This window comes from Nansenia antarctica, assembly GCF_963989245.1.
Source record: "Nansenia antarctica genome assembly, chromosome: 6".
NCBI classification, from domain to species: domain Eukaryota; kingdom Metazoa; phylum Chordata; class Actinopteri; order Argentiniformes; family Microstomatidae; genus Nansenia; species Nansenia antarctica.
Window position 1 is genome coordinate 37,826,511 of NC_137676.1, and position 14,532 is coordinate 37,841,042.

The following is a 14,532-nucleotide window of genomic DNA, read 5'->3' on the forward strand; positions in this document are numbered from 1 at the left end:
TTTTATTCACATAAGCACAGCTCAGCAATGCCACCGGCGTACTGGAGAGAGTTTTCAATAATAAAGTCAGATAAATAATAATGATGGCAATCATGGCATGCGGCCGCCCGTCTGTTTCCCCCTTTCGTGACTCGCTCGCTGTTCCGTCTCCGTTCCACACCCCCTTTCGGGATCTGCTCGCTCATAGGAACTCTGTCTCTCTCTGTGCAGCAGGTACTCCCTGCCTCGTTCACTGCTCTGGGGGAACAAACACACACAGGTTAAAAAGACCATCTGGATGATGAGTCTGATTGCTGACACCTGTCCGTCATCCACACTCCACCACAGTCTGGCTCCACCTGCAGGCCAGAACGCACAATGGTCCCCACATGACCATTAAATGGTCAGACTCAAGAAACAGATGCAGCACAGAGCTGATCAAAAATGAACTTCAAATATCTGTGAACTGTGACTCGTCATGTAAGGACTTCTCTCTGGCTATGCAAAAGGACAAAGGAATCAGTCAAGAGCAGCAACAAATATTCATGGAAAAAGGTAGACTTGGTCACTCATGCCCCTTTTTTCCTCTTTTGCATTCGATTTTTTTAGTAAAGCTATAGACTAAATGGAATATATATATTTGTTCCTTTCCAATTGAGTATATACACTGTATATTCACACAACACCATACCCACACCGCTGTGGCACCATGCAGTGGCATGCCACCTATTTGGTAGCGAGAAAGTTGGCAACCCTACTTGAACCTGACATCGAACCAATACTGTCAATCAAAACATTTGATTAGCCTTTTAGCTTCATCACTTAGATTTATCTAAGACTCAATGTATAGAAGGTAAGTAAACAGCTTACTCTTTCATATTTTACAATAACATCAACAACAGCGTGTTCCCCTGGCAGTTATCAGTGGTATCTTGGTATCCAGTTGTGCGTCCTGTTGTCTGAAGGGTGTCATATCAGGCTTGGCCATCAGGATAGTCTCTGTAAGAAGTCTGCCGAACAACACAATGGTAATTCAAACAGAGGGTTCAAAGTATGGCCCTAGCCCATCCAGGGTTTCTTTTCAATTCCATTAATCCAGGAAGTGTTTGGAAGTGAAACTCCAATTCAAATTCAAATTCCAAAGCTTTTTTAATTTTTTATTTACAGCAGAATGTAAAGAACACACACAGTTGAGTTGTTGGCTATTGTAAGATACAGTTAACCTAGATACCCATATATTTTAAATATACAGTGCCCTGTGTAAGTAATGGGACAGTGAAACAACGCGGAAATGCATTAACATTTTTTGAAAGAAAAGTCTGATCATTACATCAGATCCACATGAGGACCGAAGCATTGGAACGTGTCAGATATTGATTCCACCATTCAGAAATTCACTTTTTTATCCATAGTCCCCCTGTTTCAGGGTACCCAGAAGTGATAAGACAGATTTGTTGTATACCAAAATTGTGCGCACAATGCGGTTAGTTACCGTATACACTTCGATTTCTGCAAATAGAATTTTATAATCTAATTAGGAGGGACATTTCCAAAGTACATCTAGCTCATAACAGGAAATGACTCTTAGTTATTTAAATATTGATTCCCGACTAAGACAATACATTGAAAGACTCTGTCCCGACTATGAACCTCTGGCTCATTATATTCTTCTACTTAAGTAGAGAGCCAATCTATCACATTTAGTGATCAGAGTCAATCAATCTAAGATCCAGTCAAACTTCATAAGTACATCAATGGATCGTGAAGGTAAACATACTGTAAATGACCACCCACTCGCGAGATACACAAGAGATCACAACTATTATGGAAACATAGGAGGAGGCTAAATCAAGCCAGTTTTCTCGACTATTTCCTCATGTCTTTCTCTTTCTCACCAAAAGTAAAAAAAAACAAAAAAACATTGCAAGGTGACAGAATGTGATCAGACCATGATTTAGTTGGCCTTCAAATAACACTTACAGAATTTTCACTTGAACTGGGATATTGGAAATTTAAATGTATAACTTTGTATACCATAAAATAGGTACAGCTGATCCTCTTATTGTGTGGGACACTTTCAAATGTGCCTCCAGAACTCTTTGTGAAAATTGTGAAAAATCCACCTTCAAAGTTCAATACAGAAACATATTGGTTTTGGTTTAATAACCAAAAAGAATATTAAAAACTCATGAGTCAAATGAGAATACAACAATACTGTGTAGCCTATCAAGCCTCCCGGAATAACCCTGCCAGTCAATAACCCTGCCAGTCAATGACCCTGCCAGTCAATGACCCTGCCAGTCAGTACCTCATAGCTTCATTGATGTTCTTGTTCTCCTTCACTGATGTCTCCATCCATCCTATGAAGCCGTTGGCCTTGCTGAACTTCTCAATGCTCTCTGGAGACACGGCCCCCTGTCCTAGGTCGCACTGATGGGAACAGACCAGACAAGATAGTGTTATGTGTATCTAGGCCCTAAGGGGGTGTTTCTGGAAGAGAGCTTTAGTTTAACTCTGTGTGTATGTGTGTGTGTGTCTGGGTTTCCGTTAACCGATAATTACCGGTCTTTGTCCGGTAAAAGTTGTTGAAGTCCGACAAATTGAAAAGTCGTCGGACATATTGTCCGGTGAAAATAATTCCCTTTGAATACAATTCGCTAAAGTTCACATTCTGATTCCTTCTATTTTAAAAAAGACGAATATATAGGCTATGTATTTCTTTTATTATGATATGATTTGACACCGGCATGATGATGACTCCTAATGTATAGGCCGGCCTATGCGAAACAGCGCACAGGTGCCACATGGGATTGATGCCAGATGGGATTACAGCTTAACCAGTCTATTACCGCTTAAACACAGTAGCCCATTCGGCGGTAACCCATGCCTATCTGGCAACCCTGCCAACCCGTCCACCATAGTAATACGCAAACGTTGCAGCTCAAAGTGCACCATAGCGAGCGATTAAATTAATGGAAAGATGGCAAAACAAAGTAAGCTTAGCAATTATTTCATGAAGCCAAGCAACAATGAGTCTGAGGAGAAGTCTGACTCTGAAGACGTTGGCCAAGATAGCCTGCTTGATTCCCGTCTCCAGTGTGCCTGCAGAGAGAGGATTCTCTCTGCAGAACCGAATTAAAACTGCGGACCGAAGTCGCCTTGGGGAGGGGCAAGGTCACACGGCTAATGCGCATTGCAAGTTGCGGAGAGACACTTTGCAGCTTTGATTTCAAGTCCGCAGCTGCACGCTTCAATGCTGCCAAAAAGCGACGTAGGCCTAATAAGTAGCTGAATTATATGAGCAGCCATTGTTATTTTCAGAGTTTTTACTCTAGGCTATTTTATTTAAGGCTATCCCCTATCTATCTGAGAAAAGGCATAGGCGATAGGCCTAGGCTGTAACATCGAACGGAAATTAGCCTATACATACGCATTGCAAGTTAATTTAAAGCCTATTTATTTTCAAAGAGTTTTATTCTATTTTATTTTATCTGATAAAAGGCATATGAACGGAAATTAGGCTAGCCGTGTCACGCCAGAAGCCTACATGCTTGCACTGTTACTGTTCAATAAAAGGTTATACATCTAGACATTGTGGTATTTCTTTATATACGTATCCCAGACTGCCTATCAATTGTTTCTCAATAAACAGTTATGTTCTCCCCATTGTCATACTCCCGAGCTAAACGAAATGCCTTCCCAACCAGCGAGACCTGGTTATAGAAATGACGTTGTTTTATTGATTTAAAAAAAAGGGTAAAACTGGAAAGAGAAAATAGAAAACTCACATTAATCCCAAACAATTTAACAAACTTCAGTTAACGTAATGTGGAGTCCGTTCATTGATCGATGCTGTCTGTTCAGTTCCCAGTGAGGCGCCCGTTCAGCGCTGGACCCGTTCAGCGCTGGATTTGACGCATGGCATAGCGCGCATGCGTCAAATCATGTTATATTATTATATATTATATAGCTCGCATCTAATCGTATCGGATGAGAAATAGACATTAAATGGCATATATAGGCCGCTACACAACAGTAATCACCGCGACAAACAGCTATATTAGATTTGGAGAAAAAAAAATATGATTTTGAAAAAAATTTTTTTTATTATATTTTAATATGATGACCGGAATATATCACGTTTGTCCGGTAAATCGAATTCTTACCGGACACGATGTCCGACGGCAAATTTTTCTAACGGAAACCCTGGTGTGTGTGTGTATATACGTATGTGTGTGTGTGTGTGTGTGTGTGTGTGTGTGTGTGTGTGTGTGTGTGTGTGTGTGTGTGTGTGTGTGTGTGTGTGTGTGTGTGTGTGTGTGTGTGCGCGTGTGCGTGTGTGTGTGTGTGTGTGAAGGCATGTGTGAGTGTGAGGGCAGCAAGGCACCTTGTTGGCCAGCAGGATGCATGGGATAGGGTCACCATTGGGCAGCATGATCTTGTTGTCAAGGTCCTGCTTCCAGAGCCGACAGTTGAGGAAGCTGGAGGGGTCTGTGACATCAAAGATGACCACACAGCCAGACGTCTGTTTGTAGTAGCACCTGGTCATGGAGATGAAGCGCTCCTGGCCTGCGTCATGACATCACACATGAATGCACGCAAGCATGCACACACACACACACACACACACACACACACACACACACACACACACACACACACACACACACTAACCCATATACAGAACTGGAATGATCAACTTCTCTTGTAAAACACTTTTGTTGTGCCTCTTATCTTTTTAGGCTATAAAACACAATGCCGGCAGCTCTCTCAAGCTTACCTGCTATGTCCCATAACTGCAGTCTGACTGTTTCCGTGTCGGACCAGGGCAGAACCTTCATAGCAAAGTCCACTATCAATGGTGTGAATGGCAATTAGAATATTTTAAGTAAGGTGTATCATTAAATCAAATCGAACTTTAAAATCAAAATTATTTAAAGTGCATTTCACACAGGTCGCAATTCACTTGCGTCATCACAACAATGTTTTTAAAAAATCTAAAAACAATACATACAAACAATACACTATTAACGCTGTGAAATAAAGACCATGGTAATGGTGGAGAGGCACTTCTACGCGTGATGCGCGTGTACGTAAAGGCGGCACAGGCACAGCAGTAGGTAACACTCAATACAATTAAACAGGAAAGTGACTAACAGAATAAAATTAAAAAATAGAAACAATAATGAAAAAACATCAAATCTTACCTCCCACTGTCATTTTATATTGTTTGCTGAATTGGCCATTCACGTATCGTCGTACGAATGACGATTTTCCAACATTCGGTTCGCCAACTATAACTATTTTAAACAAGTGTTCACGACACTGCATCATTGTTATAGGTAGGCGAACACTGATTTTAAACTATTGTTATAACTCCAAACAACTAGCCTACAGTTTAAATGAGTCCGTTTCTTGTTCTAATCTAACCATTCAACTTTCACTTTCTAACTGAGAAGTCATTTATATGATTTCCCCATACTGCATCCCGCGCTGTCCTTGGAGACAGACAGACAGCAGAACAGAGTAGAGTACACTACACTACACTCTTCAGTTTTATTGTGAATCGAGAGAACTGGTTGTTTTGAACGACATCTTGAATGTTTGAAATGATTAGCCAAACATGGCAGGTGATGGGCGCGGCAGAGCTGTGGGTCCAGTTGTCTTTCTATGTAGGCATAGGCTACTGTAGTGAAATACGCAATTGAGGCTTTCATTCATACAATTATTATGATTTGGCCACAGGGTTATTTCAAGGAACAATTTGAGCACAGGCACTATGTGTTTTATGTGTGTTTATATTAATTATACTTATCATTTACTTATTGGGGAGTTGGTGTGCCAGCCAAGTGCTACTGTTTCAGTCACCTTACGGGCTTATTTACTTCCTATATGACGGAATGCTTCAGTCATTCATTATAGCTAAAGTACCTGGCTCACCACACACACATTTAAATCACTACAGAAAGGTTTAAGACCCAACCCGACAACCTGACAATATAGGTATGGGTTTTAGAACACCTCCACATTCCAGTTTTTATTGAAATGTAGCTAACATCCAAAAATGTCATCAACAAGTCACTCAATAAGTTGTTCAAGAGTCCATAGTTCATGTAATTTTGGAATTAATATAATTGTTTTTATAGGGTCCCCAGCCTGTATAAGCATCACTAATTGAGCAACCAGTTAAAAGAGAAAACCGTTCCACAAATATAAAATCGACCACAGTGTCACATTATTTGCCCAGAAATAATGGTAAATAATCCTTACCTTTAGCAGAACATCTTCTTGTGCATGCAAAGTCGTTAATTAAATCCTCAAAGTATATTCTCTTAAGTAGTTCGGATTCAATGGCCAGCAGGGAGAGTGCAGGCAGCCTCCTCTGTCGCTTCGTTGTCCGGAGTCATTGCACTATAGTTTTCTCTCAAAGCGTAACATACTTAAAACAATTATATCAAAACTTAAACCACAGCTTGGGTTCTGGCAGGTAGGCCCAGATAGGGGCCTGTCCTTGATTACAAAAAGTTGACGTTAGGAATAGGGTATAACGCTAGGTATAATGTTGGAACTTTTTTCTGGGAGGGGGTGCTGTAAATAAAGGAAGATTTAGATGTTCACAAATCATCTTTATTATGACAATAGAAAATGGTTCATATCAAAGAGGCATAGCCTATGTCACGCATGAACATATAAATCATGAAAAATCAAAACACATTAGGCAATTCATATGCCCTTGAAGGTACAAATAATTAGCCTACAACCATCCAGTTACCTAAGGATGTCACCACAATAAATGTGAAGTGTCTCAGACTTTGCAAACAATAGTTAGGGGGGGGGGGGGGGGTCAGAATATGCTCAAAATGCTCCCTGTTATAACTACAAGCATGTGCTTTCAGGGGTACCACCCAGTGACCTAAAGATGTCACCACAAAAAAGATGAAGTGTCTCAGACTTTGCAAACAATAGTTAGGGGGGGGGGGGGGGGGGTCAGAATATGCCAGCATGTAAGGCAGGTTGCCATTCTGACCCCCTCCCTCAAAATGCTCCCTGTTCCAACTACAAACATATGCTTTCTAGCAGTGGTGTATGTGACTGAAGTGGGTAGTCTATATTATAAAAGCAAACATTCTGAAATTGTTCGGTTTTTACATCAGTGAAATCATAAGAAGTGCAGTGAGCAAAACATGTAGGTTAACCACAATACATGTGAGGGGGGATAAATACTATAATACATAAACGTATTACTTATAAACTATTATGTATTCTAAGTGCTCTCGTAGTGTATTATCGTATTTGCTGAGTGGTAGAAACTGATGGTAGAAACACTCATCTTGTCGAAAGAACAGCGCAGATCACCGGCCAATCAGATAGCGCCTTATAATCAGCTAATGAATATTACGAGTTACGAATCGAGACGGCAAAACAGGGAAATGTTTGTCTCAAAAATACATACGTAAATCCAAGCAGAGCAAAACACGGTTCACAAAACACGGTTCACGAATGGAGAGATATTTGCGGGTCGATAGCAAAACACGCTTGCGTGGATCTGTTCACGCACGCGTGAATTCTTTTTACGACACACGACTCGAGAGATGTGTGCGGATGGATAGCAAAACACGGTTGCGAGTAGCAAAACACGGTTGTCTATTATACTTTCGTACGTGTGTATTTATGATATAAATCTATCTCCATACACACACACACACACACACACACACACACACACACACACACACACACACACACACACACACACACACACACACACACACACACACACACACACACACAACTACAGCCAATGAAGTGAATGAATGTGCTATTCCCAAAAATACTATTAGCATTTCCTATTTCCTGTAAAAGGGACAGGCCGTATTTCTAACTTGATCATGATATCTGCAATTAGCCTTTTGTGTATTCTATTTCGCTCATATAAATCATATGGCTGCCTGTGTAAGCAACATATTTGTTTTGATTGATTGATTGAAAACTTTATTAGAATGTTTGCAGAAGTAGGTACATGAAAGTACATATTACATACAAGGTCAAACTAATAGGATAAAAACCCAAGAAAGCCACTGGCTTATTTCAATTGGGGTCCTTGATTGATTGTTTGTTCAAATTTGGTCCTGAATCTGTTAAAAATAGTGTGAAGAAATAATAAAAAAAATAGTGTGAAGATGTATTTTTGTTGTTTACGGTAATAACATTTAGCAAGCACGTCATCCTCACGCAGGCTCAGCAAGCAGGCTTTAGCCAGCATGAGTGAGAAATCATAGATGTATCTGTGCTCAGGTGTGCGCAGTTACACAATGGATAACACTAGGTGGCAGTCAAACTCTTAATACCTTGCTGCAGTTCCTTTGCCATTACTTTCCTTTGCTTTGGTTATTTGGGGATTCTTACTTGTTTAAGATCTTTGTTTATTTTAAATATTGTGTTTCATGCTGTTGTGATGTCACCGTGTTCCATTTCAGAATTCTGGATACAGTAGAACTCATTCAAATTCAATTACATTTGAATTCAATTCAATTACATTTGACTGGAAGGTGAGAATCTAATCTCATTCTAATCTCATGTCCTAACCTGGCAGAAAATTATAGTCCTGTAGTGACATTTATTGAGACAAACAGAGATGGGGGGTTTGAGGCTCTGGCTGTCCCTCTCCTTCTGGGTCCTGCTGCTTCCCTCAGTCCTGTCCACCCGCCCTTTCACCAGAGCTGACCTGGCTGAGCTGGAGGACATCCCAGCACATGTCATCGTCACCAAATCCCCCTGTAGCGCCACTTGTGGGCTGGGCATACGCACCCAGGAGCTCTGCCCGCTGAAGGGCGCTCAGGTAGGGACAGGGGAGGAATGCCGCATACGCAAGGTGCGCTGCCTGGACAGCTGGCAGTGTGGCCTCCACACAGTCACCATGCCTGCTGGCGGACACCTGGAGCTGGACTGCCTGGGCGAGGTCATGGAGGCCATGGGCCGCTTCTCCTTCCTTGTGTCCTGGCGCTACGCCCGCGGCGTGGTCACCACTGACGACTCGCTGTTTGGCCGCTGGGACGCTCCGAGCATGGACCGGGTCGTGCTGGACCCCCTGAGGGAAGAGGACGCGGGGACCTATCGCTGTGACGTTCATGACACCACCCACCGCAGGGTCAAGAGGGTTTATAAAGGGGTCCGAGTTCTTCCTGCAGGGGTGCTGAATTTGGACTTCACCAGTGCCCTGGCCAACTGGGACCGGAAGGTGGAGTCCTATCCTAACATCACCGTCGTCTCAGGGCCTTTGTATGCCAGGAGTACTGTGAAGGACATGCTTCTGTGGAGTCTTCTTATCTCTGGTGTCATCTCAGTGCTGACTCTGTACTGTTTATATCTTATTGGGAGGTCTACAATAGTAGAACCATCCCTGCTGACCAGGCTTTTAGGATCCAGAGGCACAAGGCCAGAGGGTGAGCTGATGGAGACCTCTGTCTGATGGAGACCTCTGTCTGATGGAGACCTCTGTCCTGGGGTCAGACCACCAAAGAAGTGGGATAAGAGATTTATGAAGAAACAAAGTGAGACAGTAGTGAGAATTAAATGAATCCATAAACATCCTGTGATTGTGACTTGTTGTGATGACCGTGATCCTTGTGATTGCTTATCTTATTGCAAAGGAGAAGAGGGAGGGAGAATCATCTTTACCATGTCCGGTACTGTAGATCTATTGGTGCATTCAGGTGCTCCTCAGGAACATATTTTTCACACCAAGATTTAGCCTTGGATTTTTTGAATATAGTAATAATAATAATAATAATAATAATAATAATAATAACTTGGATTTGCATAGCACCTTTCATAAAACCCAAGGACGCTTTACAATTCTAAAGGAAATGGTCAGACAGACAAAAGAGAAAACAACAAAACAAAACAGAAACAGTGACTACGGGCCAAAGTCCTTGGTGAACAGATGGGTTTTAAGGGCTGATTTGAAGGAATCCAGGGTGGGGGTGTTGCGGATCACTATGGGGAGAGAGTTCCAGAGGGTAGGTGCAGCCACGCTGAAGGCTCTGTCCCCAAAGGTCTGTAGGTTGGTGCAGGGGGTGGACAGCAGGCCCATGTCTGTGGACCGCAGGTTCCGGGAAGGGGTATGTTGGGAGAGGTACTGGGGGGTGCAGACGTGGAGGGATTTGTAGGTGAGGAGGAGGATTTTGTAGGTGATGCAGGACTTGACCGGAAGCCAGTGGAGGTGAATGAGTGTGGGGGTGATGTGCTGCCAGGGCCTGGTGTGGGTGAGGACCCTGGCAGCTGAGTTCTGCACATACTGGAGCCTGTCCAGGGCTTTGCCTGGAACCCCGAACAGGACTCCATTGCAATAATCCAGACGGGAGGTGACGAAGGCGTGGATGAGGGTTTCGGCCACGGAGTCAGTGAGGGACGGTCGTAATCCTGGCGATATTTCTGAGGTGAAAAAATAAGGATTTTGGTGACAGATTTTATGTGGGACTGGAAGGCGAGGGTGGAGTCCAGGATGACGCCCAGGTTTCGGACTTCAGAGGATGGGGAGATGGAGCAGCTGTTGACCTCAAGGATGAAGTCGCCAACCTTCCAGAGCAGCGCCTTGGGTGCCACAACCATGAGCTCTGAGCTCTAGTAGCCCCCGTATTGGTTAATTCTAAGATAATTCTAATTCTAATGAATTCTAAGTCACTTCTCCTTTTGCATTATGTCAAAGTAACAGAGGAGAACGTGAATGAGTCTACCGCTAATGTCTCCCTCTACTGGGTCTGAATGAACCTGAAGCTGATTTGAGAAATGGTTTACAGCTGCATTGGTGTATATTGGTGTGAGAGCAAACCAACAAGAGCAAACCAACAAACAGCAGGAGATACAAACACAACCATTAAAAAGTAGCTCTGATATGGTAAACTTCTTAAGGTATTGGACTGAATTAATGATAGAGAGATTATTATTTGTACACAGCAATTAACATATTTTATTCCCCCATATTATGTTTTCTTCTGTAATGTTATTATTGTGTCTGCAGATGGCACTGTTGATTTATATAGATGCTGGTTGGTAAAAGTGTCCTTTTCTGAGCAGAAAGTCTGTAAAATGTTGTTGACTGCGTATTGATGCAGATGATCGTGATGAAAACACACATGGACGTATGTAGCATGTAATGATGCTCAAAATAGACTATGAAGAGAGCCAATTATTCTCAAAACAGCATACACTCACCACTGGCCAGGATTTACACCTTCTCTCAAAACAGCTGAATACTTACACTGAGAGCAGATTTCTTGCATGAATGTCATACTGTATATATTGACTGAACTTGAGAACATATATTTAGTTTTTATTTATTATCATATTTATTAATTTATATTTTTACTTTTGAAGAACCCAGGCTTTCATTGTAGCCAGTGTGTTCCAAGCGCTGCTAAGTGAATCTACTTTATTAGACTGTGGTAGCCTAGTACACCAGGAGGGAGGCCTAGGTTCAGTGTCAGCTAGAGTTGTCTGCTATCTCCCTTGTTCACCACAATATCTTTATACCAGCACAGTGCTGCTATCATAACTCATCCAAGTAATCAGGGTCTCGGTTCATCATGGCTGATGAGTACACAGGGAACATAACATGACCACAACTCTATTGAGAAACAAGTTCAAGCTGGGACATATTCAATTATTGAGGGGCCATGAGAAGGGTGCCTGTTGCTCTCCTGATGCTCTTACTCATTAATGTTCCTGTACTGATTCATACCAGCTCCATCTGCCAGGCCAAGATGATTAGGATCTGTCAATTAAAAGAAGCAACACAAAATGGGAACCATATCTAATATAAAAAATTCAAGCTTTATATTATTGCTGCTGGGTGTAAACCTCGGTGTGATTATCTTTACTTCATGTATGAGGAACTACACTGTCTGATTTCACCTTGATTTCTCCTCCTCCCCAAAAAAAAATGCAACTGAGAATTATATTTGTTTCTTGGAGGTCTGGTTTGATGTACCATCCAATTCCCAGCTTCACATTTGTAAGGGAAAGGAGAGGTGTCACTACTCTCCGCAACGAATGGTCTGTTCTCAGGCTGATTCGATTTAGACTGAACATGAGGATGGAATGAAACTGGGTTTATGTCCAAAGTAATAGTTTTTTTATTATTATTTTGAAGTGACTACAACCTAGACCTTTTTCATGAAAAATAATGTTGTTGTTTCTTCCGCTCTTTAATGTAATAAGCCCCAATAAACTGTTTTGTAATGAAACATTGATATTTTCATCTCTATACGGTAGGATGACTAAACCTGTATGGATGCAGTTTATTATATAGGCCAACACACAAGTTAGTGATTTAGTAGAAAGTTAGAAAGTTGTGTTTGTTTTGGCTCCCCAGAAGACATGGTTGTCACTAGCAGGCCATGCTGCTAAACAGCAATTATCACTGTTTCTCTCCTATTTAAACATGACCCCTAACCTCTAATTATGCCTAAACCGAACCCAAAATTAAGATAGAATTGTGTATTTACTCGCTCATCAAATTGTCAATTTGCAGCATGGCTAGAGAGCATACGGTATGAAGCTGCCGTTAAATGATTTTCAATGAGTCATTTGAGTGGTTCTGGAGTAAATATGAATGATGCTCTACTATATAGATCTCCTGTATGTTGTTGAAATCCTGATATAGGCCTATATAAACTAGGTGTACACATGTAATTATACCAATCAGAATCCAGAATCCAAGCAGACAATGCTGTATGATTACACCTGCCCCCCGGTCTCAGGGGGGTACATTAGAGGGCTGTTATGATACCTATCTGCCTGTAGCTTCCTCCCACAGGCAGCCTTTGTAAGGCTCCATGTCTATTGTTAGCTAATAGGTCACGACAACCCGGTTAACCATGTCATTATGTCTGTCATCATGTTGATATCACAGCCGGCCCACAAAAAGTGTATTGAATTACCAATTGGTTTAAGAAGAATCAAGACCAAGGTTTTTACAGTGTGGTTCTTTTTTGTCATTTTCAAAGGTTGCACAGCGGCACTGATGTGATGATGAATATTATGTTCATACCGATGTGGTGTTTAAGATACATTCTTAATGGCTGCTTTGTATATAAAGGCACGTACATCCCTAGGCATGACAGAATTACAACCCCTGTTAAAACATATAAACACTCAAGAGTCACAACTACCATGTTCAACCTGTGCAATAATAGTTCTGATATTTTCTCAAGTGTCTCTGCTAATACACCGTGACCTACTTGATAATGATTTATTAATGTTTATTCTTATATTCTATCGCTACTCGTGACAGTTTAAAAAATATCATGTCTCTACAGATTGCTGTTGAGAATGTCTATAATAACAATTCTATTATTCCATTCCATTCCATGGGTTCCTACAGATTGCGGTTGAGTCTGAGTTCATCATCCATCCAAACCAGCAACTGATCATCGGGACAGGAGTTGGGGGAGGGCTCCTCCTCCTGATCTTCATCACCTTGTGCATGTTCAAGGTCAGTAACCAAACCCTTTTCTGAATTGTTAGGAACACGACTCCTTACGTCCCCTCCTCCACCCTCCAGTCACTTCGTCCTCAAAAAGCATTGGAGGAGAATATGTAAGGGGAGGAACCTAGGTCTTCTCCCCACTACAAGTCCCCACTTCTGATGTCTCAAAGACATTTAACCAACCTTGACATTTTGAGTGTACTGCCCCTTTAGTTGTTTCCATTGTTTTGTTTACCTTCTCCTAAATTTCGTTGTTTGGTACCTGTACTGTAGCAATGACAAATAAAGTCCATTCCCTTCCATTCCACCCTCAGATGGGGTGCTTCAAGAGAAAGCGGCCTATGGAGGAAGGGGAGGGAAACGAATCGGGGCAGTGCACAGAGGAAGGCGACACCCCGGCTCAGCTAACATCACTCCTTGGTGATAGAAAGGCGGCGGACAACAACATCTGCCTACCTGGCAGCAGTGAGGGAGAGGGAGGGGAACCGAAAGAGAAACAGTATGTCGGTAGTGTTGAAACCAATGAACAGGATGTAGCTAATGTTGGAAGCGAAGATCAAGGCGTTTGAGAGTTAGAGGCAGGGTGAAGGGGGAGTCTGAAACTGAAGCAAACAGCCCTGAGGGGGAGAATAACAGCAACCCTACTAGCAAGGCATATATTCATACAGTGTCTGATTATATAACCAATTAAAAAGTGGAAGCCAAAAAGGCGCTCAATGGGGCTGAGTATAACAAATGGAAGATAGGAGCAGACAAATAGAATGTAGGATCTTTAAGGGGTATTCAATGCGTGTTACCAAGGCAAATTCATGTCTTTTAGTTGATTACACAACGAAGCAACCTTAAGATAATGATTGAAGTGGACATAAATTCATGTCAGGCTCTATTAAACTTCTCAATAGTGGAGGAAGAATTGTTTTGATATCATTCCTTATTTCATTCCATGCATTACAATGAGCCCGTCCTCCAATGTCTACCTCCATCAGCCTCCCCTTCAGTTAATCACTCTTATCCCTTTTCCACCAAGGCAATTTGAGGGCTGATTCGGAGCCAGTGCCTAATAT

The 14,532-nt window shown here is 42.0% G+C and overlaps 2 protein-coding genes across 2 annotated transcripts; one reads left to right on the top strand and one right to left on the bottom strand.

Annotated features, from left to right (window-relative positions):
* Positions 1 to 307: 307 nt before the first annotated feature.
* LOC308160496 (ras-related protein Rab-7L1-like) lies at positions 308 to 5,313 on the bottom strand (the record flags this gene model as incomplete). The annotated part of the gene is made up of 5 exons (XM_080534409.1): positions 308 to 338; positions 2,288 to 2,409; positions 4,367 to 4,548; positions 4,760 to 4,831; positions 5,187 to 5,313. 5 exons carry the CDS (start codon positions 5,311 to 5,313, stop codon positions 308 to 310), a joined length of 534 nt encoding a protein of 177 aa, XP_080390535.1.
* A 3,301-nt stretch (positions 5,314 to 8,614) lies between these two features.
* Positions 8,615 to 10,606, top strand: tmem81 (transmembrane protein 81; the record flags this gene model as incomplete). The annotated part of the gene is made up of 2 exons (XM_080534410.1): positions 8,615 to 9,269; positions 10,446 to 10,606. The coding sequence occupies 2 exons, from the start codon at positions 8,615 to 8,617 to the stop codon at positions 10,604 to 10,606; spliced, it is 816 nt and encodes a 271-aa protein (XP_080390536.1).
* Between the last annotated feature and the right edge of the window lie 3,926 nt (positions 10,607 to 14,532).